The sequence below is a fragment of the Furipterus horrens genome, unplaced genomic scaffold (genome assembly GCF_987537825.1).
Source record: "Furipterus horrens unplaced genomic scaffold, mFurHor1.1.pri manual_scaffold_11, whole genome shotgun sequence".
NCBI lineage: Eukaryota > Metazoa > Chordata > Mammalia > Chiroptera > Furipteridae > Furipterus > Furipterus horrens.
In genome coordinates, this window is record NW_028327181.1 from 76673356 (window position 1) to 76697126 (window position 23771).

Here is a 23771-nt window from a genome sequence, read left to right on the forward strand (position 1 = left end):
CTTTTAAAGAAGCTCAAAGCTTCCTTCTGCCCAATGGTGTTCTTCGTCTCTGCTCTCACAGACCTGTGTTCTGACTTGTACCCTTGGAAAGCCCAAATAAGTTGGTAAAATTACCTAAATTTTCCCTGAATTTTTTTTTTCACAAGAACTAAATCACAGTGCTCTGGCCGGCATAGAGAGTCCCACGTTCATCTTTTCATGATTGTTGTCACAACTTCCTGCTCATCCTTGGACCCACCACAGGCTATTTTGGTGGGAGACACGGGCACCCCCCCCCCCCAGCCACCCTTCTTTGTAGGGCCCTCAAACACAGGTTCGGTATAGATCAATAGCTGACTACTTCACTGTGACTTAAAAACAGCATTGTAGGGACATCATGGTTAGTATGGTCATTCCATTACCCCATTTCTTCACATTTTAGGAAAGAGGAAAAGGCTCAGGCTTTCTTAATTAGTAAAACAGTCATAAGCTAATGGAAAGCTATAATGATTAAATTTTGATACTTTTTAGAGGAAGTAAAGAAAAGGGCAGTAAATCCTTTGGGCTGGTCAGTGGTATTTTCCAGGGACTATTTGAGTCAGAAAGTAGAAAGGAAGTTGACAATATAATTCACATTCCACAGAGAACCTGTGACCCTTTCTCTTCCTCTCCTCTCCACCCCTGTTGAAGGCTCCAGGGTGAAAGCTGTAAGTTGAAGAGGACAAGCCATCAGTAGAGGGTAACTTATGATGAGAAATAAAAATATTTGGATTAGCTATAATACCAAGCCAGTGATATTTACAAATTATTAAACTGCCATCCTCACATCAAACGCTTTTTCTTTTATGAAATGCTAAGCTGTACTTTCAGTTTGTTTCAAACTGTCAGGTCCATTATTTGATGTTCCTCTGTGTTTGTTTATCTTAATTAAGATGTTGAATCAATCATTTTTACTTTCTCTCCTCAAGAGCAGCAGCAGGCTCAGAGTCAGGATGAGGGCCAGCCACCCTTGAGTGCTGTGCAGGTGCTGAGCTCGTTTGTCCACAGAGGGATAAAAAAACACATTTGTTCTCCAGATTGTGTGGACAGACTGGCAGGTTTTTGATAAGGGCGGGGGAAGTCTTCCTGAGGTGAGAAATGACATTTCTGTCTAGAACGAGGAAAAGCAGTAGCAAATTTTATTCCTGTTTTGGAGGTGATTTTCTTCTACAACATCATGACAAGTCACCATGGGGTGGGGAACACTGAGGTGGGGTTAAAACTAGGAGACAGAATGTGATGTCCTGGATCATGCATGAAGCAAGAAATGAAAGCTCTGAACCCCAGCCAGTGAGATGAATATAACAATTGTTCTTGCCACTCTAGCTTTCTTTTTCCATTCCTGATGTCACAGTTCAATTTCCATTCATATCCAAATAAATTTGTATTCTTCTTTGTATAGAGATACTTCTGGACTATCAATTCTGTATAAGGGCCATTACAGGGCTTTTCCAACAGTATAGACACCTACTCTTTCCTACTCACCCCCGCCCCCACCTCCTGAGAAGCATTCATTTTATCAGATCAGCTAGCCAGGGATAGAGAAGAAATCACCTAGACATGGAACAGAATTTTATTCTGCATACCAATCAGTCTTTTATGCGTGAAGTCTATTACCTTGGTCTCATTAGTACTGACACATCTGTAACCCTAGAATTATGCACTTGGCTCTTGGAGTCAGAAGAAAGTACACCTTTTCATTGATGAAAACTTTTTTTAAGCACATCTAAACAATTTATGTGAAATAAGTATTAGCATTTCTCCTCGTTAGCACTGTGAGAACTAACAGTTAGTACAGAAATCCATGGTCTAGTATTCTCCTGACAGATACAGAAGTCAACTCTAGGGGCTCAGACAAGAAGGCTCATGTTCTAGCCCTTGATTAAGGCAAGAGATGGACTTCTGAATCACATAATTGCGAGAGGAAACAAGCTTTCAAAAGACAAACCAAGCACTTCATTTATTTTAGGCCTCTGTTATGACTCCTGGGCCACAGATAACTACTTTCAACAAATTCTCACTCTTCATTAGTGGAAAACACGTTCCGCTAATCACCACGTGTTACCCAACACCTGGAATGAAGCAGCCTTCTCTTACCACACTCATTTGCTTTCTTTCCAGTGAGATTCTAGGTTCATAAGGTGACTGCCAGTGCTTGTTTAGCGGTGGCGTGGCGGAGATAGCTAGCTAGCCCCTCATATGCATTCTCCCCTTCTTCTGCATTTCTAGGTGGGCTCATGGCTACCAAAACAACTCCCTGCCTCCTTACTTCCCTGGCAACTGGATTTAACCATATGACTTAAGTTCTGGCCAGTGGAATGTAAAAGGGAGGTGTCAACTTCTAGGGTCACACATAAGTGTCCTTAAGCTGGTGAGAAGACAGTGGGGCTCTTTTCCTTGCCCCTTCCCTCCTTCCTGCTAGCTAGAGCTGGAGCCCACTTGGACCATGAGGAAGAAACCACATCTTACAGGTGGTGGAGATGAGCTAGAAGGAGCCTGAGCACATGGGGTGTCCTCCAGGCTCCAGGCTGCCTCCCTCAAGTCTTATTATACATGAGAGAGAAGTTATCTTCTGTTTTGTTAAAGCGTCTGTTATTCAGGGTTTTCTCTCACACCGGTAGAGCTAATCCTGATTCACCTGATAAGGATCCCTTAGGAGGAAAACCGATGACAAGTTGAGCAGGCTTAAGTCTTAGGGAGGTGACCATAAAGAAGAGGATAGGAAAAGATACCTCAGTAATGAAAAGACTGCAATATTTGAAATGATGAAATAAACCTAACTAATATGAGCATAGATAATAATTCCCCTGGCATGTTTTAAATGTTGTTATGCAGAAGTCCTAACTTTCATAAATTACTGTTGTTTCTCCAAATGTTGGTAATAATACTCTTGGGTAGTTTGCCAAAATTGTGATGTAGACAAGTTGCTTCCTTTCCAGGTCACCTTTGTTTACTTTGTCCAATGGCACCTCTCTTGACTCTAACCACCTACTCTGGTACTTGGTGTCCAGGTCCCCCTCACCAAAGCCTACCAGCAAGACATCAGGTTGACAAGGACCTGATATACAAATTCACTCTGAGGTGTTGTGATTTTCAGCCCTGGCTGAGCATCAGAACATCCATAGATCTTTGTAAAAATAAACATATCTCCACTCTACTCCCAGATGATCCTGATTCAGCTTATGTAGGGTGCAGTCCAGGTATCTACATTTTTTGAGAGGTTGGCAGGTGATTCTCATGTGCAGCCAGGGTTACAAACCACAGCTCTAGGGTGCTAGTGACTGTAATGGCTCAATGCAGTATCATCAACAACACCCACCTCATGGGTAAGTCACTGCCAGACCTACTTCTATCATTTATCTCTCTACTCAGTGGCCTACTGCACAGTTACTTACACATGGCTGTGCCTTGTCCCTGGGACAGCTTGAACTTTTGGCCACTCTCTCCCATCCATCTGTGATGCACCAGTTTTGTTACCACAATGTGGATGAGAATGCACTGCTGTAAGTACTACCTCTCCAAAGGCTTTTGTACTTCAACAGGAAATAGTGTTAAGTGAAGGGAATGGGCTCCTCCTAATGGTGGAATTTCAGGAATTAAGGAAGTCATTTGAGAAGATATTTTGGAAAAGAACCCCTTCCAGTTCCCTTAAACACACACTATTTAAGCAGCGCCAGTTCTACTTGGTTTTAGAAGATTGGGCTTCTGGGAAAAAAGTAAACCTATGCCTTCATTTTTTTTTCCCTTTGCTGTTTGGAATCTCTCTTGGTTCACACTTTCTCTTGCCCCCTAAAGAGGCAATGTCATTCATCCCTAATTCAGCCATAGCTAGATGGCAAGAGAGATGTGTTAAAAGAGCACATAACACTATTCTAAATATCCTTTCATACCTGGATTATGATCTTAGAACACAGAGCAGAGGGTCATTTAGCGATCAGTCCTCTATTATGGTACAGAAACAGGCAGGCTAATCAATATTTTCATATACCTGGCCATCTTTTACAAACCTGACATATAATTAAGATTCAACAATGTCTTAGTTAATCCTTAATATTTCGCTGGCTTTTCTTAAGTGTTTAAGCTGCTTTTTCTCACCCTTTTCCTCTCATTCCAGATGTTGTAGAGCCTACTTCATGGGGCTATTATAAAAATCAAACTAAACAAGAAGTTTGAAAGTGCTCTAAAATTTTGTAAAGCTCAATACAAGTATATAGTAACATTTCTATAACAGGGAATGTATCCTTTGTGTAGCAGTACTTCAAATCTTTGGCGAAGAGAAGATGGAGAAAGATTGAGAGAAGTCAAGAGATTAATACTAAGGATTGGCATGGAGACTCCTTAACTTCAGTTCCAGCCTTGTTCACTTACTAACTGGGAAACTTGAGCAAGTCACTGTAATTCTCCATCAAGAGAAAAATCATCATTTTCTTACTACAGATAATTGTTCTTATTATAGGGGTAGTGGTCAGGATTAATGAATCAAAGTGTATTAGAAGATTTAAGAGTCCATAGATTTAAAATTTTCTGCAGAGTGAATCTGGAAGAAAGGTTCAGATGAAGCCCAAAGTCACAGTGATGAACTAGAAATGGAACCCTGGCATCTAGGCACTTGATTCTCAGTTCTAATTATTAGCAACTTCCTTTGCTACGTAGAATAAAAGAAAGAGTTTTTGGTTTTCCCCATTACAAAAACACCTTGAATTGTCTATGGAGATTTTTTTTTAACTATCGTAATTGCGGATTTATTGCCCTGGAAATAGAATTTGTAATGGGAACATTCTCACACCTTTGTTAGCCCTAACTGTTCTCCAGGAACAGGCAGAGAAATCACTGAAATATTAACAGGATAGTGGGCTACATGCCATCTCCTCTAATTGTTTATTTCCTTTCCAAAGTGACAAGAAGTTGCTGGAGTTTCATACTTCATTCTGTATACAAATTGAGGTCCTGGGGGACAGTATCCTTCATGTGAACAGCCCTCCCAGTTACAGGAGAAAACTGAGTAACAGTAAAACCTTCAGGGACATCATTTAATATCTCCAGCATTGCAGGAGTTTCCGACACTCTGGTCTTCAAGGGGGAAAGCTGATTTATACCTTCAGTCGTTAGACAATGTAAAGGTGAGGTCAGGCATGGGCATCCTTCATCCCTTATCCCAGTGTTCACAGGTCCCTTGGGCAAGGTGGAATCAAAGCATTTCAAATGATAGAGGTCACAGGAGTGACACCATAAGAGGTAAGAGAGCACAGCCTCCTTCCTCTACCAGTGGGTCTGACACCGTATATCTTCATATTGCTGTTGTTTCCACTTGAAAAATTGCATGCAGTTGGTTTTACTTTTCCTTCCCTTCCTATTCTTAAAACATGATTTCCACCCCCAATCTAAAGTGTAATATATATGTCAAGAATAATGATTATGTGTTTCTGATTATTTTTTAAAAAGGCGAAACCTTTAACATAAATGAAGGACAACAGGTATCTTGTTTTATGGCCTTGTACCTTTCCAGCCCTATAAATTAAAATCATGTCTGTGCTCTCCGTGTCTTTGCGCTGATCTGAAGTTGTCTTTCTAGGACATCCTGGGAATTCTGTGCTCTCGGGCACAACACCTCCTACATAGTAGGTTCCAAATAAATGTTTCCTGATACGATTTTGTCTGTAGGTACTTTATCCAATTTTGGTCATGCTCAGTGATACAATACTATTGTGCAAAGTGCAACCCAAGTTTACACCCTGGGCTTTGGACCCCAAATTTGATAATGAGATAATTGCATACCCTTTGTTACTTAGGAAATAAAACAGATCTCCAATGGAAAGAGTCCTCCAGTTTTTATAGGTTCTCTTACAATGTAGAAAAATCTTAATTCAGCAGCCCTGGCTGGTGTGGCTTAGTGGATTGAGCACTGGCCCACAAACCCAAAAGTTGCTGGTTTGATTCCCAATCAAGTCCCATGCCTGGGTGGTGGGCCAGGTTCCTAGTTGAGGGTGTGCAAGAGACAACTGATTGATAGTTCTTTCCCTCTCTTTCTCCCTCCATTCCTCTCCTTCTAAAAATAAATAAATAAAATCTTTTAAAAAAAGAAAGAGCTTAAGCAGTATGAAACCAATGGTAAAACAAAGTACATTACAAATGAATCTTAAAATTACACAAAGACTAGAGATTATTAAAATATTCTTAAAACAACACTTAATTCAAATATGGCTTTGTGTGTTTTAATAAAATTGTTTCTCTTTATTCTACATGTATTTCTTCTTTCTTTTCTGTATTCCTTTGCTTTATACCCTTCACATCAAGCTTAGGAATTTTGTATATTAAGCCACTCAGAATGAACATCATTATGTAAATAAGGAGACATATAGCTTTGTTGTAAAATAGTTGTAAAGCTATGTTTTCCCACTTTCTAATTATTTTTTTATGTTGTCAAAATAATATAGCTATATAGTTTTAAAAAATTAAATAGTGCTACAAGCAGACATCACTTCCCAATACCAGAGCACTGCTCTCCAGGGGCAACCACTTTCAATTCTTTCATCAGTTCTGGTGTGTAATTTCACATTTCTAAATAATATTATTACACAGATATTTTTTATTTATCAATTTCAGACATTATCTATTGATTTCATATAATGGCAAAGGAGGATTTAATACTCTTATCTTATCCCAACCCTCACTTCTCCTCCCTTCATCTTCCCAACATGATTATAACATAATTTTTAGTTAGTTTCCTGTTAGGGTTTACATGATTTTAACTATGTAAATTGTATTTACTGCCAACCCTTATAAACTTCTATAATTAAATTGTATTTCCTGTTTTTTCTAGAGCTGGCAAATGCTGTGGCTTTTTCATGTGATTAGTTTTCTAAGTCACCATCTCTAATTCTTCCCAAACTTTGCAGCAGGATTGTAACATTCCTCTTTTTGACTACTATTTTCCATGTGGCCAAACACAACAGATGATCTAGCTGTTCCATTTTGTTCCTAGAGCAGCCGTCCTGGAGACCTCTGTCCTCCTTCCCACTCTAGAGGCCAGCTGGCGCCCTGGACTTCCCTTGTTCTCTTCCCTTTGTCAGAATTGTGCCTGGATCCAACCTCACCTTCTTTCTTGGTGAACTCCCTCATTTTGGTGGAGCACATCCTCTGGTGGCATCCTGAGAAAGGCTGCCCGGGAGGTAAATTTCTTGAGACTGCGCATGTCTGAAAACCTTTTTATTCTACCTTCACACTTGATTGATAGTTTGGGTATAAAAATGCTAATAGAAGTCATTTTCCCTTAGAATTTGGAAAGTTTTGCTTCATTGGCTTCCAGCTTCTTGATTCTTTGTGTATGACCCATTTTTTTCCCCTGATTCAGCTTCTGTGAGCTTCTCATTATCCATTGTGTTCTGAAATTACCCAGTGATTACAAAGGTATGAGTCACTTTTCATTCATGTGCTGGGTGTATAGAAAGCCCTTTCAATCAGAAAGCTCATATCCCTAATTTTGAGAAATTGTATTGTTCCTTTCATCATTTTGTTTCTTTTAGTTTTTATGTTCCAATATTTTTATCTCTTCTGTTTTGTGTTTTGTTTTTCTTGATCTTTTTTCCCTGTTTCTTTTTAGATTGCCTCAACTGTATCTTCCAACTCATTTATTGATTTTGGTTTTAATTCTATTATGTATTTTAATTTCCAACTGTCTTTTCTTGTTCTTTGTTTCTTTATAAGCATCCTATTCCATAGATACAGTGGCTTCTCATCCCTCTGAGGATATTAATGGTGGCTTATTCGTTTGGTTAGTTTGGTTTTTAATTTTCTTTTATGCTTCCTAAATTAACTATGTTTCCCCTGAGTTCACTTTTGTCTGTTGTGTGTTTTGGTCTTTGTTTTTCGTGTTGGAAGCTCTTCTGCAAATGTCTGGTTATCCCTAGGCCCTGATTGTATGTAAAAGTAAGGCACTAAAATTGAAACGTCTGTGTGTCAAGGTGGAGCACGTCAATTTATGGGTTTCACTTTAGAAAGCCTAAGGTTCGGAGTGATGACGGGACCCAACCATTTTGTTTGGGTTTTCCCAAACAGTAGTATCAGTAAGTCTTTTCTCTGAGGCCATTTATTTTTCCAGAGAAGGGTCCGTGGCTCTCTTGGTGGTGCCATTATACACAACTATACCAGGGTACTTCTAACCGAGCAGTAGAGGAGGCTATGGGCTTCAGTATTCAGAACATAGAATGTTATTTAATTCACTGATTTCAGAATGCTTCTCACTCTACACTGGATTGTATGTCCCAAGATTTGGGACCTCCCTGTGTTAGTTTCCCCACACAAATTAAACCCCTTGTGCCAGGGTTAGAAAAAGATTGGTACCTAACTATAGGGAAAAATAGAGTAATATGATGCTGAACTCAAGTCAGAAAACTCTATTCCTCCTCCCAACTTTGCAACAAATCAGTCACATTACCATGGATGATGTCACATAATGACTTCATTGAGTGAGTCACATAATGACATCATTGGGTGAGTCACATATTCTAGCTGGTTGGGCTTTAGTTTTCCCAATGGCAAAATGAGTAGCAGGCACTTGCTTCATCACTGCAGGAGAGCCCTGTAACCTCTCCCTCTAAGAGTACTTCATTAAGGCATCTTATGGAGATGCTAAAATATGGGATGAAATATATTTAGAAAAATTTCCTTGACAAGTATTACCATATTCTTAAATTATGCTACATTTTAGTAGTTGTTCCTACGTGTGGTAATCTTGGCTTTGGTAAAGTAGGCTATGCAGCTCAGAGTCTGAATCAGAGCCTCTCTCTCTGTCCCTTCTTTCATATGTTCTGCTCGGTTTGGCCTGTGAGAGGCCCAGCAATTCCACCCAGCAGGTGAGGCTAAACATTCCTGTAAACCTAAGACAGGAGGATCTCCCAGGTACCTGCCTCTTTTCCGGCAATGGCAAAGATCAGATCCCACTTCAGGGCTGACATCCTGGACAACTCCCAGGTTCCATCTGGCAGTACCGGTACTAAGATCCATGAAATTTGGGCTGACAAATCTAGAATTAAAACATTCTTCATCTTGACTTTACATTATGATTATGACTATACCATTATTCATTATGGAAAATGCTTGTATAGCATGGTTGAGCCAAAAGAGTACTGGATATGGAGCTTTAAAAAAAAAGCCCTGAGTTTATGTCTGATTCTTTTTTTCCAGCTGTGTGAGAAAGTCCCTTACCCTCGCTGAGCCTCAGTTTCAACTTCTGAAGGCTAGATTGAAAGCATTTTACCAACACTAAATAAAGTGCTATCCAACTGTAAAGTATAACTGTTATCATTGTTGCTATTCTAACTATTTAGGTCAGGGAAGCCTGAATTTCACGCTGCCTCTCCTGCCTGCTTTGGAACGCCCATGCAATCCCACAATTAGAGCTGGCTTTCCAAAAAAGACTTTCGTTCTTTTTTTCCTCTAAAACAAATGAGTCCGGAACCAACCTACCTTAACCATCCAATATGTGCCGCCTCCTTCGTTCATGACCGACCTTAAGGTAATAGACTGGTGTGCCCCTGTGACAGAGAGAACCGCTGGAAGGAAATGGCTTCTGTCTCAGGCTTCGCAGGGGCTATACCAAACAGTAACAAGGGAAAAATTCTTCAGCTAAACATACCTGATGTGCATTGGCATCCAATATGCCACCCTCCCCGCCAGGCATTATTACTTATATACCTGCCTCTGAGGAGGGTTGCTTGGAAGAGCTATTCTGTTTTTTATCAGACATACATTTTAGGGACTTTTAAATAAATTTATATAGAAATACAGAGCTGCGTGTCTTCTAAACTTTGCTATTTCATCCGTCTGTACCAAGCACCGTGAAGCAAAATGGATGTGCCTTCAGCTTTCTACAGCCCTGGAAAATGAACCAGTCCACTTAACAATAAATGGTGGTTGGTTCAAACACACATGACTGGTCTAGTGAAGAAGAAAAGAAAGTTGAGCTTAATGAAGTCCAGTGTCTGTGTCCCTGCACATGGACAGGAAAGGACGAGTGTTTTATAACTGTTTATTGGAGTTAATGGTAATAAATTCCTCACTTGTGATGCATTAACTTTAATGTTTTCATTACTTGGTGATTTAGGTTTTCCCTTTTCACATTGTAAATCATGTTGTCCCAGCAGTAGAGCAGGTCGAGTGCCTGCCATAATGTTCATAGTGCTCAGTGGGGAAAACAGTGTTCTCTCTCTCTCTCTCTCTCTCTCTCTCTCTCTCTTTCCAGCACTGTCTGACAAAAGACACTTGGCCTCATCCGATTTGCTACTTTCTAAATAAGCAATAAAGACAGACAGACAGATACATCTGACAGCAGCCTAGCAGAATGTGACAAGGCCTAGTTCAGATCCTAGGGAAGGATGGTCTCCATAGTAACTTTCCAAATATATTTGGTACTGGTTTTTTTTTTTGTTTTTGTTTTTTTTCTTTTCCTTCTTTTCTGTTTGCTGAGTGTGAGCCCTTGGTTAATGAGCTGTGCAAATAGATATTGAGATTTAGTGTTTTTATTTTGCAATTACAGACTCAATTTGGTTGGAAACTTTTGGATCTAGAAACATCACCCTCATTTTCCCCTCTCTCATTTTTTTTCCTTGCAAAGTTTGACTCACTTCAAACTTGCTTGAGTTTTGTCAGATGGAACAGAAGAATCAAGTAAGATTTTAATCTCAAATGTTTAACTTAAAAGGAGGTGATTTCTCTCTTAAGGGTCCTTATCATAGCCTTCATTTTTCTGTCTTCAATTCCGTACTGTTGGTCAGAGACATCCAGGGAGAGGTACTCTGTCCAGTAGATGATACATATCACACCAGGTCAAAGCCACATTGCTAAGATCATTGTATTCCCATCAAGTTACTCCTTTTGGGGTGTTAGAGTTCTCATTAGATCACGTACCCTGAAATAACCCAGAGAATCACAATAATTAGTTCCTGAGTCGTCTTCATTTTCTGCTTTGTTTGCTTTAAAGTTTTTTTGATGCAGTGCTCTGATGATATCTGAATGTCTTTAACTAGAGAGACAGGGAGAAGACAAAAGTATTATCATTCTATTCCTCCTTGAAATCTTTTGGTTTGAGAGTAACTAAAATAGAGACTCCAGGATTCTAGTACACTAATTCCCCACATAGCCTTCACCGTTAACACTAAAAGTGCTCACACACAGATGTACCTGCAGAAGTTCAAAGAGAAAAGTACTGTTTTTCAGGGAAATAAAAGAACAAGACTGGGGAAACATTATAAGAAAAGGCCAAGTTCACAGCTACTCAAGGACTGTAGCTCAGAAATTGCTATCAACAGCTATTTTTTATTCATTTAAATTGTCAGAGTTTGGCTCAGTCCTTTGTCCTTTTATGGCTTCCGCTGAACCCCATCCTTTGATGTTCTCCTGAAGATAGATAAGGTCTGAGGTGAACAGAATTGGTGTCCCATTGCGGCTGTGAAGTAGGCTCAGAAATGTACTTCTCTCCAATTGGGGTTCGTAGTATGTTTTCCTAAAATTTTCCCCCAAATCCTCTTCGCCACCTTCCTGTCATTCCCAGTACACTTGCTCGTCCTGATGCATGCTCTCCCCACATCCTCCTTGCTCTCTTGGCTAAAGCTTCCCTTCTTTCCCTTTTTACATTTCTTATTTCGCATTACCAGCCTTAAGATTAAAATAGTGAATTTACAGCAGAACAAAAATTATTGTTTGTGTCTTGGGTGAAAATGATTTATGTAACAAATATTCACTCCCATATTGCATTCTTAGATCACAAGTCCCATTAGGCTAGAAGCGGTTTCAGTTCAGTTTAACAAACATTTATCAGGCACCTACTGTGTGTACTATGCCTTTGGGGATATGGAGAGAAACAGGTATATGAATAATGAATTGCACTGTCCTCTATGAAAGAGATCGGATTTCCTAGTGGCAACTTTTCTTTAGGCTTCAAGAAATTAAATAATTAGCCCCAAACTCCTCATAGTTTACTGTGTATGTTTTAGGGAAGGATTCTTGATAATCCCTCATCAATTCAACAATTATTTAAAGTCCAGCCATACGGTGATCAGTCTGGGCTGTTCATGTGTTCCTGTTTTTGCTCAATCTAATTCTTACTCCCCTTACCTAGTCAGCTGTGGTGCAAGCACTGGCGCACGCCCCTGGATGCACAGCTGTATTGGACTCTGCACTGTGATGTTTCGTTCACTTACTTTCTTCCAAAGCACCATGTCTCTTCCTATAAACGCTAGAACTGATATTACCCTACTTCCCATTTCTCAGCTGTCCTCCCTGTTGCCTTCCACCAAGACCCAGAGCTACATTCCTTTTCCCACGAATAACAATTTTCTATTTCCTTGTTCAAGTCTTCTAGCATCCTTACATAATATCTAAAGTCTTGTGTAAACCTAAGCAAAGAGACAAGAATGGAAGTGTCGGGGAAAGGGTTTAGGTTCCCTGGGAGACAAGACTGTGCTATTATATTGCCCTATAGAAAATAATATTAGAACACAGAAGAGGGAGTATATAATTCTACATGGGAAAAGCAGAGAAAGATTCAGAGAGAAGGGGACATTTCAGCTGAGTCTTAAAGGAGCGCCCCTACTCAGAAAATGGAGACACAGAGAGAGGAACTCTCCAGCAGGAAAAACAGGAGCAAAGGCCTGCAATGTGAAGTACGTGACACGTTCCAGAAGGCAGAGCCTCTTAACTGTTGTTGCTGGAGTATTGGGAGGTATGGAGGTTGGGAGAAAATGAAACTGGAAGGTAGGATGAAACCAAACATTTAAAATGTTTATATGATGGAGAGTTTGGGTTTCATCCTATAACTAAGGGAGAGGTATAAGCAGGAATGTGCCATGACCGCATGTGTTTCAGAAAGATGATTTCTGGTCACAGTGTGGTGTAAAGGTAGAAGGTAAAACAGTTAAAAAGTTATTTCCAACCCAGGCAAGTCTCTTCTTTTTCTTTCCTTTTCCCTGTTTTCTTATCACAGTCCAGTGGAGTAATAAATCTGAAAACTATATTTTGTCATTTGTTTTTAAAGACATGCTCTCCAGTGACACATGTGTAATGGCGGTCTTCCTCAAGACCAGGGAGGACTACAGTGACTCTTCAAGGTGTATAAGAAGACAACTCAGCATTTTAAATCCTCTCTGCCCTTTTTAGAATCACTAGGCCATTTGAAGCATTGCTGCCTAGATTTTATCAGGATTCTCACTTTTACAGATGCCACTTGCTGTGGTTTGGCTGCTGAAGAGACTTCATATAGTTATATCTCTGCGGTTCTATATTAAGGATGGATTTCTAGGACAAACATAAAGCTGAGGGTGCTGGGCTAAGATAGATGAATTAATAAAATCAGAAGACACAGGCTTCCTGGGTTTAAACAATTTGTGTGGAGATTACATGAATTCTCAGCCTTTCTCCCACCATCATACATGTCCACTGACTCACTTCCATGGAACACCCACAATTTTGAAGACATTTTTTCCAAGAAATAAAGCACTGTAGGAATTCTCATATTCTCTCTCTCTCTCTCTCTTTCTTTAATGAGTTTACATAAAAAATCAGTCATTTTACATTTAAGGAATAAATCCTTTCCCTTCTTATAAGTAAAATCCCACTGAAAGTAAAAATATTGGAGAAGAGCTTCCCCTAAGACCACAAGCCTGTTAGACAATTAGTATAGGAACAAGAACCTTCATCCTCCATGAATATTAATTATTTCATTATGTTACCTGTTGATGGAAATAAAGTCTCTGGGTAGGGGCACTTCATGCCCCCCTGTCCAGGTGTCCTGTGGCTCAGTTAAGCAAGCTGGACTTGCTAACGCCAGCAGCTGCATGCTAGCTGCAAGCTGTTTCAGGCCACTGAGCTATGGTATCCTGAGGACAAAGAGACTTTGCTGAGTACTCCATTACTCCCTTGTCCTATCATCTTGTTTGGAACTTAGCCTTAAGGACTTACAGTTTTGTTTGTACCTAAGTAGTTAATGTTTGAACCCGGGTATCCTGTTTTCCCTGTAAGCAATAGGATGTGTATCCTGTAATTGCCACCCTCAGATTTCAATAAAAGGAAGGTGCTTGCTCTGCTCAGTGCTGACTTGCCTGAATGCGCAGCAGCCCTCCGACCGTCCCATTCTGTCTGCTGGAATTGCCTCCGCGCCCTTGACCACAAAGTACTGCAACAGTTACCTTGCAGTTTGGCATTACTGATTGAATGTTTTATGAAAAGAAACCAATTTGGATATTTGGCTTAACTTTTTTCTTTCTCTTTTTAAGCCCATACTTCTTCCTTAAAGAGTAAACATCTTGTCCAAGATGCCTGTGTGCACCCTCTGCTTAAACGTGGTTTCATTTTTCTAGATATCACTCTTATGTGAGAAGAGGTTTTATAAACTTTGGTGACCAAGTAGCATTTCTTGAGAGGTCCAGGTTTCTTCCTCTTGTATTTTCTTTCCCCTGTGTACCCTTTCATTACATTCTCATACTTTCTTTTGTTTTGCTCTGTATATCTGTTGACCTCTGGAATTCCACACAGCCTTGTCCTAGAAAGCAATTCCACAGATAAATCAGCCAGTACATTTAAAAATAAATAAGAGCCCTGGCTGCTGTGGCTCAGTGGATTGAACGCCAGCCTGCGAGCCAAATGTCGCTGGTTTGATTCCCAGTCGGGGCACATGACTAGGTTACACGTCAGGTCCCCAGTTGGGGGCGCGAGTGAGAGGCAACCACACAGTGATGTTTCTCTCCCTCTCTTTCTCCTTTCACCTCTCTAATAAATAAATAAATAAACAAACTAATTAATTTTAAAAAATAAACACAAGATTTTAGAGTAATTTTTTGATGTCAAGTATTAGAATAACCATACATCATGCCTGTTTCTTTTTCCATATTTAAGTGGGGTCCCTTCTGTGGGAGAGGGAAGTGGGAAGATCCTCTCTTTCCTCAGCCACTTCTGTGTGTTTCTCCTCAAATGAAGCTCAGGGTTGTGGAAGGAGCATGGGCTGTTCCAGCTGAGCAGCCTTCAACAAGTCCCTTAGTTTCACTAAGCTTCAGTTTCCCAGTTTAGAGAGTACAGTTGATAGTAATCCATACCTCATAGGGTTATTGTGGAGCTTAAATGAGATGTAAAAATGCTTTATAAAATGTGGATTAAAACTTAGGGTTTTTTTGTTTTTTTTTACTATTTTTAGTAAGATACACAAGTTATAATTATTTTGTTCTTCAGTTATCTGCTTTTTTTCTTAGTACTACTGGCTTAGAATCCACATGAATTTTCTTTATCTTCAGTATAACAAGATTTCGTCCACAGATTTTCACACTGTTTGGTCTGCTACCTGGATTAACAGATTTTTTTAAAAAACTTAAAAAATTGAAGGGGCAACAAGAGTCTGTCAAGATCTCCTGAATGCTATCTCCTGTGTTGGTTGCTAACTATTATACAAATATGTAATTTCTTCCATTTTCAGATGTCCTTCAGTCTACTCCAGGTGCACTTGTTCTGTTTCTTAGCTTGTATCACAGCTTGTTAAAGAACTTCAGTGCATTCTGTTCCCTTCCTTCCTTTCATCTGATAGTCAATAGAGTTCTCCATGAAATTAAAGCTGTCTGAGTGGTTTCTATATCTTTGAAACTTTTAGATCCTTAGACTATTATTAATGATTTAGAATTTTTCACCTTACATATGTTGGTCTAAATCCCTTAATAAGTGAAGCAAAATGACAAAAAAGTGTAAGGAGTACATGTAAACTCAAGTGAATATCAAATGGAACCACGGAAGTTAGAGAACCATCTAAGCCTGTCCCGAGGGACTAATACAGGAAGAGGCACTGACACCAGCTTCCCTGTTAGCGTCGTGCTCAGATGAACACTGCTTGCCAGACACCTTGAATTGTCGTTTATTAACTGGTTCCTGGAACTGAGGAAAAAAGCAACAAGTAACCCAGAAATGCAAGAACCTGAGGAAAAAACAGTAGTGAATTTGTTAAAGGCCACAGAAACCAAATATTGTCCAAAGGAGAGGGTTTAATGAACAGATTTGGGATCAACGACCCAAAGTACGGGAGAATATAACCCACTGATCCCACCTGCAAATAGCCTCTTCCCCTGTTTGTACCTTTGAAACCTCGGGAAATGTATGTTTGTCACTTGTCTGCAGTGTACACACACCAGCCATCTGCAAGTGAATTAGAACTTGACCATTCAGTCTTCAAATATTAGATTTTTCCCAACCTCATCCACCCAGCTCCCCAGACCTTTTATCACAAATACTTTAATGAAGGAACCTGGTAAAATTCACCCTGCCCGAAATTCCTCCTTAGTAGCTATCAGTCTCTAGGCTGGATGGAGTTGACTTGGTTCCTTTTTCAAACAATTGAGAACTTGAATTAAAGGAAACGGGGAGAATGGGGCAAGTCCACGATGTAAGGTGGGGACTTGAACAAAAGATTTTTTTTTTTTAATTACTGACTTTCAGCCCTGGCTGGTGTGGCTCAGTGGGTTAAGTGCCAGCCTGCCAACCAAAGGGTCACTAGGTCAATTCCCAGTCAGGGCACATGCCTGAGTTGCAGGCCAGGTCGTCAGTTGGGGGCGCAAGTGAGAGGCAACCACACAGAGATGTTTCTCGCCCTCTCTTTCTCCCTCCCTTCCTCTCTCTCTAAAAATAAATAAATAAAATCTTTTAAAAAATGTACTGATTTTTATTTCAACTTGAGTTAGCGAGAGACCAAAACAGCTGGCTACAATGAAAGTGCGCAGGCACCTGGTTTGTTCTGCAGGAGTGGGAATTGTGTGGCCTCTTCTGCTAGCAGCCTTGTGCTGTGGTGTTGCCAACTGATTTCTCCAATTCTCTTTTCTCAGTGGGCTAGAACGCAGCTGATTAAATAGGCCGTGACTCACATAAGCTCCTGTGTCTTTTTTATTGACTGCTTTATGGAAATGTATCACACTCCAAAGGGTCCCCATTGTTGTTGCTGTGTGTCGCTGATGGAGGAGTCATGTTTAGTACTGAGAGATGGAATCCTACTTTGTTGTTTTTTATTGCAGAGTTAGGGATGGGTGGGATTCAGGATATAAAGGAACCTGGATGATGAGAGGAGGATGTCTGAGAATTTCTTTTATCTTTATCTGCCATGAAAGTTGGGTGGCCATCACTTCTGGGTAACACACTTCTTGGTTGATCTTATCTTTATGGCCCTGCATCCTTCAACTAAGTGAATCTTTTCTTTATATAGGCTGTTCTGACAGTTTTAGTTAAGTGTAGTGGTAGCGAGAGATTATGACACTAACGTAATTCTGTTTTGTGCTGATATAATGTGATATACCCTTAGGATTATCCATGAGGGCCATTTATTCCCAATAATCCTAAATCATTTCTATGTTTTCATTAAGGTGGTGATATCTTTTTTCAGGTAATGGACAAAAAGTCTTGTTTTTTTTTAAGTATACTTAAATATAAATGGTTTTGTCTTAAAACAGTAACTGTTTTTATTATCTCCTTGCAGAGGATTTGCGTACCTTTATTATGCATTAAGTAGCTCTGCAGATCTGTTCACTTGCCAGTAGGTGTCAATTCAGGCACACAAGACTCCTCCTGTCTCATCGCCCCAGGACCGTGGCTAGCATGTGCATCCTCAGGATCGCCAGTTCTTGATCAGTAGGACCCTGAACTGACGCTGGAAGAGGAGATAACTGCTTGCCACAATGCCTTCCCATCTTGGTTTTCTAGATTCATCTGATAGGCCATGGAGCTGATGAGATTGAGCTCAGAGTCAACTTTACCTTGAGAACAACTCTGGTATTGTACAGTGCCTTACACATAGAAGACAATCAAAAGGATAGAGATTGATTTGACTTGATTTCCTAATTTTTTTCCATAGCCATTCCAAATTTCACCTATAATCCCATTTTTTTCCACTGCCCACAAGAGAAACCAGGCAAGGGAGTTAGTTCATCAATACAGATTTCTTCTAATAAGAAAGCTACATAAAACACCTTACAAAAACACAGCGTATAAAATTCCACATTTTCCAGCTCTATTACTCTTCAGGATCTTGTTGGTAAATGACCAAGAAAGGAAATTCAGCAACTCACTTGGTGCCCAATTTTAGAACACCAAGTGTGCCATTGCGGAGAGCAGGTGGTGATGGTCCTGTCCCTAGTCTCCTAGAATTAGCGATTTGAAGTTCAAGCATGTCCGCTGCATTATGTCTTTGTTTTCTTGGTGGTGGCATTCTTGGGTTTCGGTTGGTAGGGAAAGAAAAGCCTCATGCTGATAATGTACTGAAAGTAAATGAAATTAAATAAGCGAAGCAGTGCTCATCACTACTTCCTTCCCCCCTGGGTAATTCAATTCAAACGCTCTCTCTGATGGCAACTCACAGGGACTGTCTCTGTCACCCCGCTGGGGCCTGGAGTCTTAACATCTAAATAAAAGTTTCACTCAAGCATTTTTTATGCGCCTGCCAGCAGGATCAGTGAGCTGGTGTGGGCACATTAATGTAATATTCATACTCACGGACTCTCCCCACACACGAGGCAATGTCTTCCCATCTTCATAATTATAGATGTTCCATAAAATGGCATTTAGATTTGCATTAAAGAAGGAGGTTTGAATTCTAATAGAATGTTTAACATGTCTTTTATGATTCAGACTCTCAGCATCTTTAACAGGTAGCTCTGTCCCTAAGTATAACGAGACCTTAAAAAAGGAAAAAGGAAAAAAAAAAACATGGGAAGAAGAGATGGAAATTTCAAGCTTAGGGGATCCTGTTTTCCTTATCTCCTGAGTTTTTCATTTAGTTTTTAGGCCTTTAGGAGCAATTTTTGACAGTGCTGCAGAGGATGGGCTCTGCTTCAAAGGGCCTTCTCAAACACACAGGGTCCTCACCCCACCCTCAGTAGGATTTTTTTCTGTTTTCTTGGAGACCAATTTTCAAAGAGACATTAGAATTTTCAGAGGGGTAAGAGAAAAGGAAAGGATTCTAGACCAACAAACTCTCCTTTGCGGCTATTGATCTCGTGTGTGCATCCTGAGACCCATCTGGGAGGATTTATAGCAGCCACAGAGTTTCCTAACTGTAAAACACAAAAATGAAATCAGTCCATGAACAAGGAAGTTGACAATAAGGACAAATAGGATAAAGAATCAGGCACCTAGACACACTAAAAAAGAAAAAGAGAAGCTCTTCTCATTCACCTATCTAAAACTAAGCTTGGAACAGCTTAGAAGCAGGAGGTAATTTTAGTTGCATCTTACATTGTCTTAAACTGTTATTTTTAAATTAAAAGTATGTAAGGCACTGAACAAAATAGCCATCACTGAGTAAAAGTTAGTTATTGTAGGAGATATTTTAAAAAGCAATTGTGTAATTGAAAAAAGAAATTATTCCACCCAGAAGTTCCAAGATATTGTATAGGTTAGGGATTTTCCAACCAATGTGCCACAAGAATTTTTAAAACATGCGATACCTGACTATTTAGTCAGGGGCACTGACCTCTTTTCCCTTAGGTTATCAAATAAAAAAATGACAACAGCCAACACAACAATAACCATCAGTGTAAATTAATAAAAATTATAGCTATTTTTTGTCAGATCTGCAAAAAATATAATATATTCTTTGGTGTTCTGCAGAGTTTTAGTAATTAGTTTATGTGTGTCATGAGCTGAAAAATGTTGAAAATTGCTGGTATAGGTTGTGCCTTAATTTAGTTTGCACTTTGTTTTCTTTTTAAATTTTTTAAAGCAAATCAAGAGATTTGGGTTTGGGCACTAGCCCACCCCCTTCATTTCCCCTGATTAAGAAATATAGAATTATATTTTTAAGAGTTTTGTTTATTCTATTGTTATTGTTTTTCATTTTACTTTTGGAGGAGTAAATTCCCTCTTCTTTGTCTCTGTCCTCTGCGCCTCCCTTCTGTAAAATAAGTATAAACTCCAGTGGTGGAAGATGGATTAGGATCTTGACTTCCCAATAAATTTGTACCTAACGAGACTAATTGAAAGCAAAGAATGTTCGCAGCGTGCAATTAAAGACTGGTGTCAGTTCCAGTATCTTCTCTTTATAAAGGCTTCTACCATTCTTACACTTTCCCATACTTTGACAAAACCAGGATTTGACAGTAATTGCCAAGTTCAGCATGCATAGCGCTTCTTTGGGGGAACTTAATAAAATTCATGTTCACTAAGGTCTCTGTTTGTTTAAAAAAAAAAAAAAAGACGAAGAAGAAGTGTTTATTGCTCCTGAGGTAACCGTAATCATGGTGAACACTGTCACTCATTAAGCTTGGCTGTGCGGGTAGCTATGCATTTGACTTTTGATTATCCCAGTTGGATTATCCAATTTGGAGCTTATATCCACAGCAAATTCTTAATTCTCTGAAGTTCTTTTCTTTCCAATCAATACATATTTAGGCTGCCTCCCCTTGCACAAACTAATGTATGCTTAGATAATTTTAAGTGATTTTAGCATTAGATATAGTTAGGAAGAAAGAATATTTACTTTTCTCCCCAGTCACCTAGAAGTTGTTTTATTTTGTGCTGTGTTTAAGCAATTGCCCTCCTATATCCCTTCATTAATGCAGATTATCAAAAGTAACCTAAATAAATGACAATTCTGTCAGGTTTCAACAAAGCATTTTGCTGTTGTTCCTTTTAGGAATGGAAGACATCACAAGAGGAGCTCAAGAGCTTGATAACATCATCAAGCAAGGATACTTGGAGAAGAAAAGTAAAGGTACTGATCAGACCCATGGATCTCAGAACATTCCAGAAAGGGAAGGAAAATGAGGACAGAGAAGGCTAACATAGCAGGTGCCTTCTCTATGTCCAATGCTGTGCTAGGTAGGTGGGAGGCAAAGGGAGGGAAGAAAGGAAGTCTGGTGTGTAGGCTGAAGAGAGAAGGCTCAAAATCTTCAGCAGATTGTGAGCTTCATCAGGACAGGGACTGGTTCTACCTTGGTCACCTGGTACAGAACAGGTGTTTAATAAATACTTGTTGAATGAATGAACAAATGAATGAATGAAAGAATGATGTTGTTTGTTCTCATCTCTCAGTGTGCTCCCAGGAAGAGTGAAACTATGTTATATCATATGTGAAGCAGCCACTTTCAAGGTTCAGAGGGGCCCGAATCTTAACCTATCTCTCATTTGATTAGAGTAGGTACTACGGGGGCCAGAGTCCCAGGTTTAAAACTCAACAGGCAAATTGGCCTACTACAAAGAAAGTCTTTCTTGTGCCCATGGCCTACAGCATCATTTTGGTTTGCTAAAAGGCAACACATAACAAGATCATGAAGAATTTGAAAAGTACAAGATGAGATTTGAAGCTGAAATAAAGACAGACAGACAGCTGGGAGGGGTCAGAACTTGGACCTTTAACTGAGCGAGTCCTCTGGACCCTGAGTCAATACGGGATAACCTGTGGGAGTGAAAGGGAGGTTTTACAGCCCATTAACCTGGGAAATAAAACAATAACACACTGGACTGTGTGTTGTTGGATTTTACAGACTCTTCAGTGATTGTAGTTACCTGAATTTATGTCCCTTACTGCTGTTCCATTTAGATCATAGTTTCTTTGGATCAGAGTGGCAGAAGAGATGGTGTGTTGTCAGCAGAAGCCTCTTCTACTACTATGCTAATGAGAAAAGTAAGTGTTCTTCATTTGCACAGCAGTACCTCACTCTTGGGTGCAAGCACTTCGTAAATTCTCAAGCACTTACATCTCAAGATAGCAATCCTTAACTAACACCCATAGAGGGACCTGCTTGGGAAAGAAATAGGCTTGAGTAAATTATACCTTGCCTATCACCAAACACTCAGATGCCAATTTTGAATTTACCTCCCCTTAAACACTAAGATATTGTGATCAGTATATCTAAGGCTTATCTTTTATTATGATTAATAACAGCATTATCAAGGTTGAACACTTTGGGATTTTTTTTTTTTTAAGAACCTCAAACTCTTAATAATATAGTTAAAAATTGAAACTAAATTAACTCTGAGGAAGATTTAAACAGTTCACCAATGGTTCAGAAAAAGATCCCTGACGTCCAAACTCTCTAAGAACATGCCCCAGACTTTATTCTACTGACTCCTGGAAAGTAGTCCAGGGGACATTCCTAGAGCCACTGAGTGTTGACACCCAAAGAGTTGCTGTGCTCCAGAGACACCCTTCAGCCAGATGGCAGCCACAGCAAAATGTTGACTCAAGCCAGAAGCAGTTTCTTAATCAACCACTGCTAACTCAAGTCAAGCTCAACACCCAGGAGCTATCCCTAGAAGATCCCCTATCCATGCTTAACACAGTTGCTTAATTTGTGAGAAGGAATAGAAGATATAAGCACAAGTTGAAGCACAAGCTAAACATGGTCACTGCAGGTGAATGCAAACTTTCAAACAGGATATCCTCCTGCAGAGTCAGACTGCCCCAGGAGTACTTCCACGAAGCAAAGGAGGGAAAAAGTAAAGTAAAACATCAGTTCTTGTGGGGGAGATCTCCTTGTGCTCTCCTGCCTTGGTACAGAGGCCACTGATCCAGAGTAAATTCCTTCTTTTCCTTTCAATCATTTTCTGTTTCTTCTGTCTTCTGTCTTTCCCAGACTTATTCCACTCCCAATGTCTGGATATACAGTCTAGGGAATAATAGATGTTTACCCCATTGCCTTTGGACTTTCTGCACCTTTGGCACCAAGGTAGCAGAGAAGACTGCAGCTTTGCTAAATGACTTGGAATCCTTAAGATTTGTGCTCGGACTCACCCTGCCTCTCTGCCTATAGCAAGCATCACTGGCCTCCATCTTGGGTTTGCCATCCTGGGTTCCTCAGTCTTTCCCACCTAGGAGTAAAGTGTGAAGCCCTACTTGGAAATGATAGCAGCACAGCTCAAAAACTGACTAACAGTTTCCCTACCCAAACCCCGGGCCACTGTTAAATCCAGCAACCACAATTTCTCCCCTGAATTCTAGGCATACCAGCCAGCCAGGTGTGATTTTCTTATTTTAAACCTTCAAACTAATATAACATTTATGTCTTTGTAAAAATGTTCCCCATTTCCCTTGCATTTAAGTGAGTGGTTGGCATACCGGGATAGAAAACAAGGTATCATGTTTGTTTACTCGGAATCCCTTACACTCAAGGTGAGAGAGAGAACAAGAGCAAGAGACTAGGAGACTTTTATTGGCCATTTGGCTGTCAGGGTAAAATAAAATCTGGTGACCAAAGAAACAACAAAACATTTTAGTGGCCTGTTAGAACAAGGCGAGATACTTTAACAAAAAAGATTCTGGTGTCAAAAAGCACTGTTGCACGGCTCCCTGCTCACCAGTTACTTCTTATTGTACCCAAGACATTTTCTTAGTGAGTATAAAGTGTTTGTGTATTTCTTTTAGCTCCACCACGTAAGGACAGAATCTTTTTTTTCTTTTCTTTTCTTTTAATTATTGTCAGCCCACTGCCATCTTTATCATCATCATCATTATCAAAATTCACTCATTAAGCAATTCATTACACATGATACAGGATGCAAAGCATCATCCAGACACCGTGGTGCCTGCTCTTTATGCTTTCTGCCTGAATCACACCGTGAAGACACAAAATCCTTGGGAACACCTCTTCCTTTGCCTGTTTCTCATATTTTTTTAAAAAGAGAGTGACCCTCAGAGTACTATCTCCTTTCTTTCACTTAGGGTCCTTTGCCTTTTATCTCCTTCCTCATCATCTGATGATACTCAACAGTACTCTGCTACTTCCCAATTTGACCTCTTGGAA

The 23771-nt window shown here is 39.9% G+C and overlaps 1 protein-coding gene across 1 annotated transcript in view; it reads left to right on the plus strand.

Annotated features, from left to right (window-relative positions):
- SKAP1 (src kinase associated phosphoprotein 1) overlaps positions 1-23771 on the plus strand; it is a 263400-nt gene that overhangs the window by 196359 nt on the left and 43270 nt on the right. The window contains exons 5-6 of the mRNA XM_090292391.1: positions 20663-20740; positions 21569-21652. Coding sequence (XP_090148517.1) covers positions 20663-20740; positions 21569-21652 — 162 coding nt within the window. The remainder of the gene's footprint in view (positions 1-20662; positions 20741-21568; positions 21653-23771) is intronic.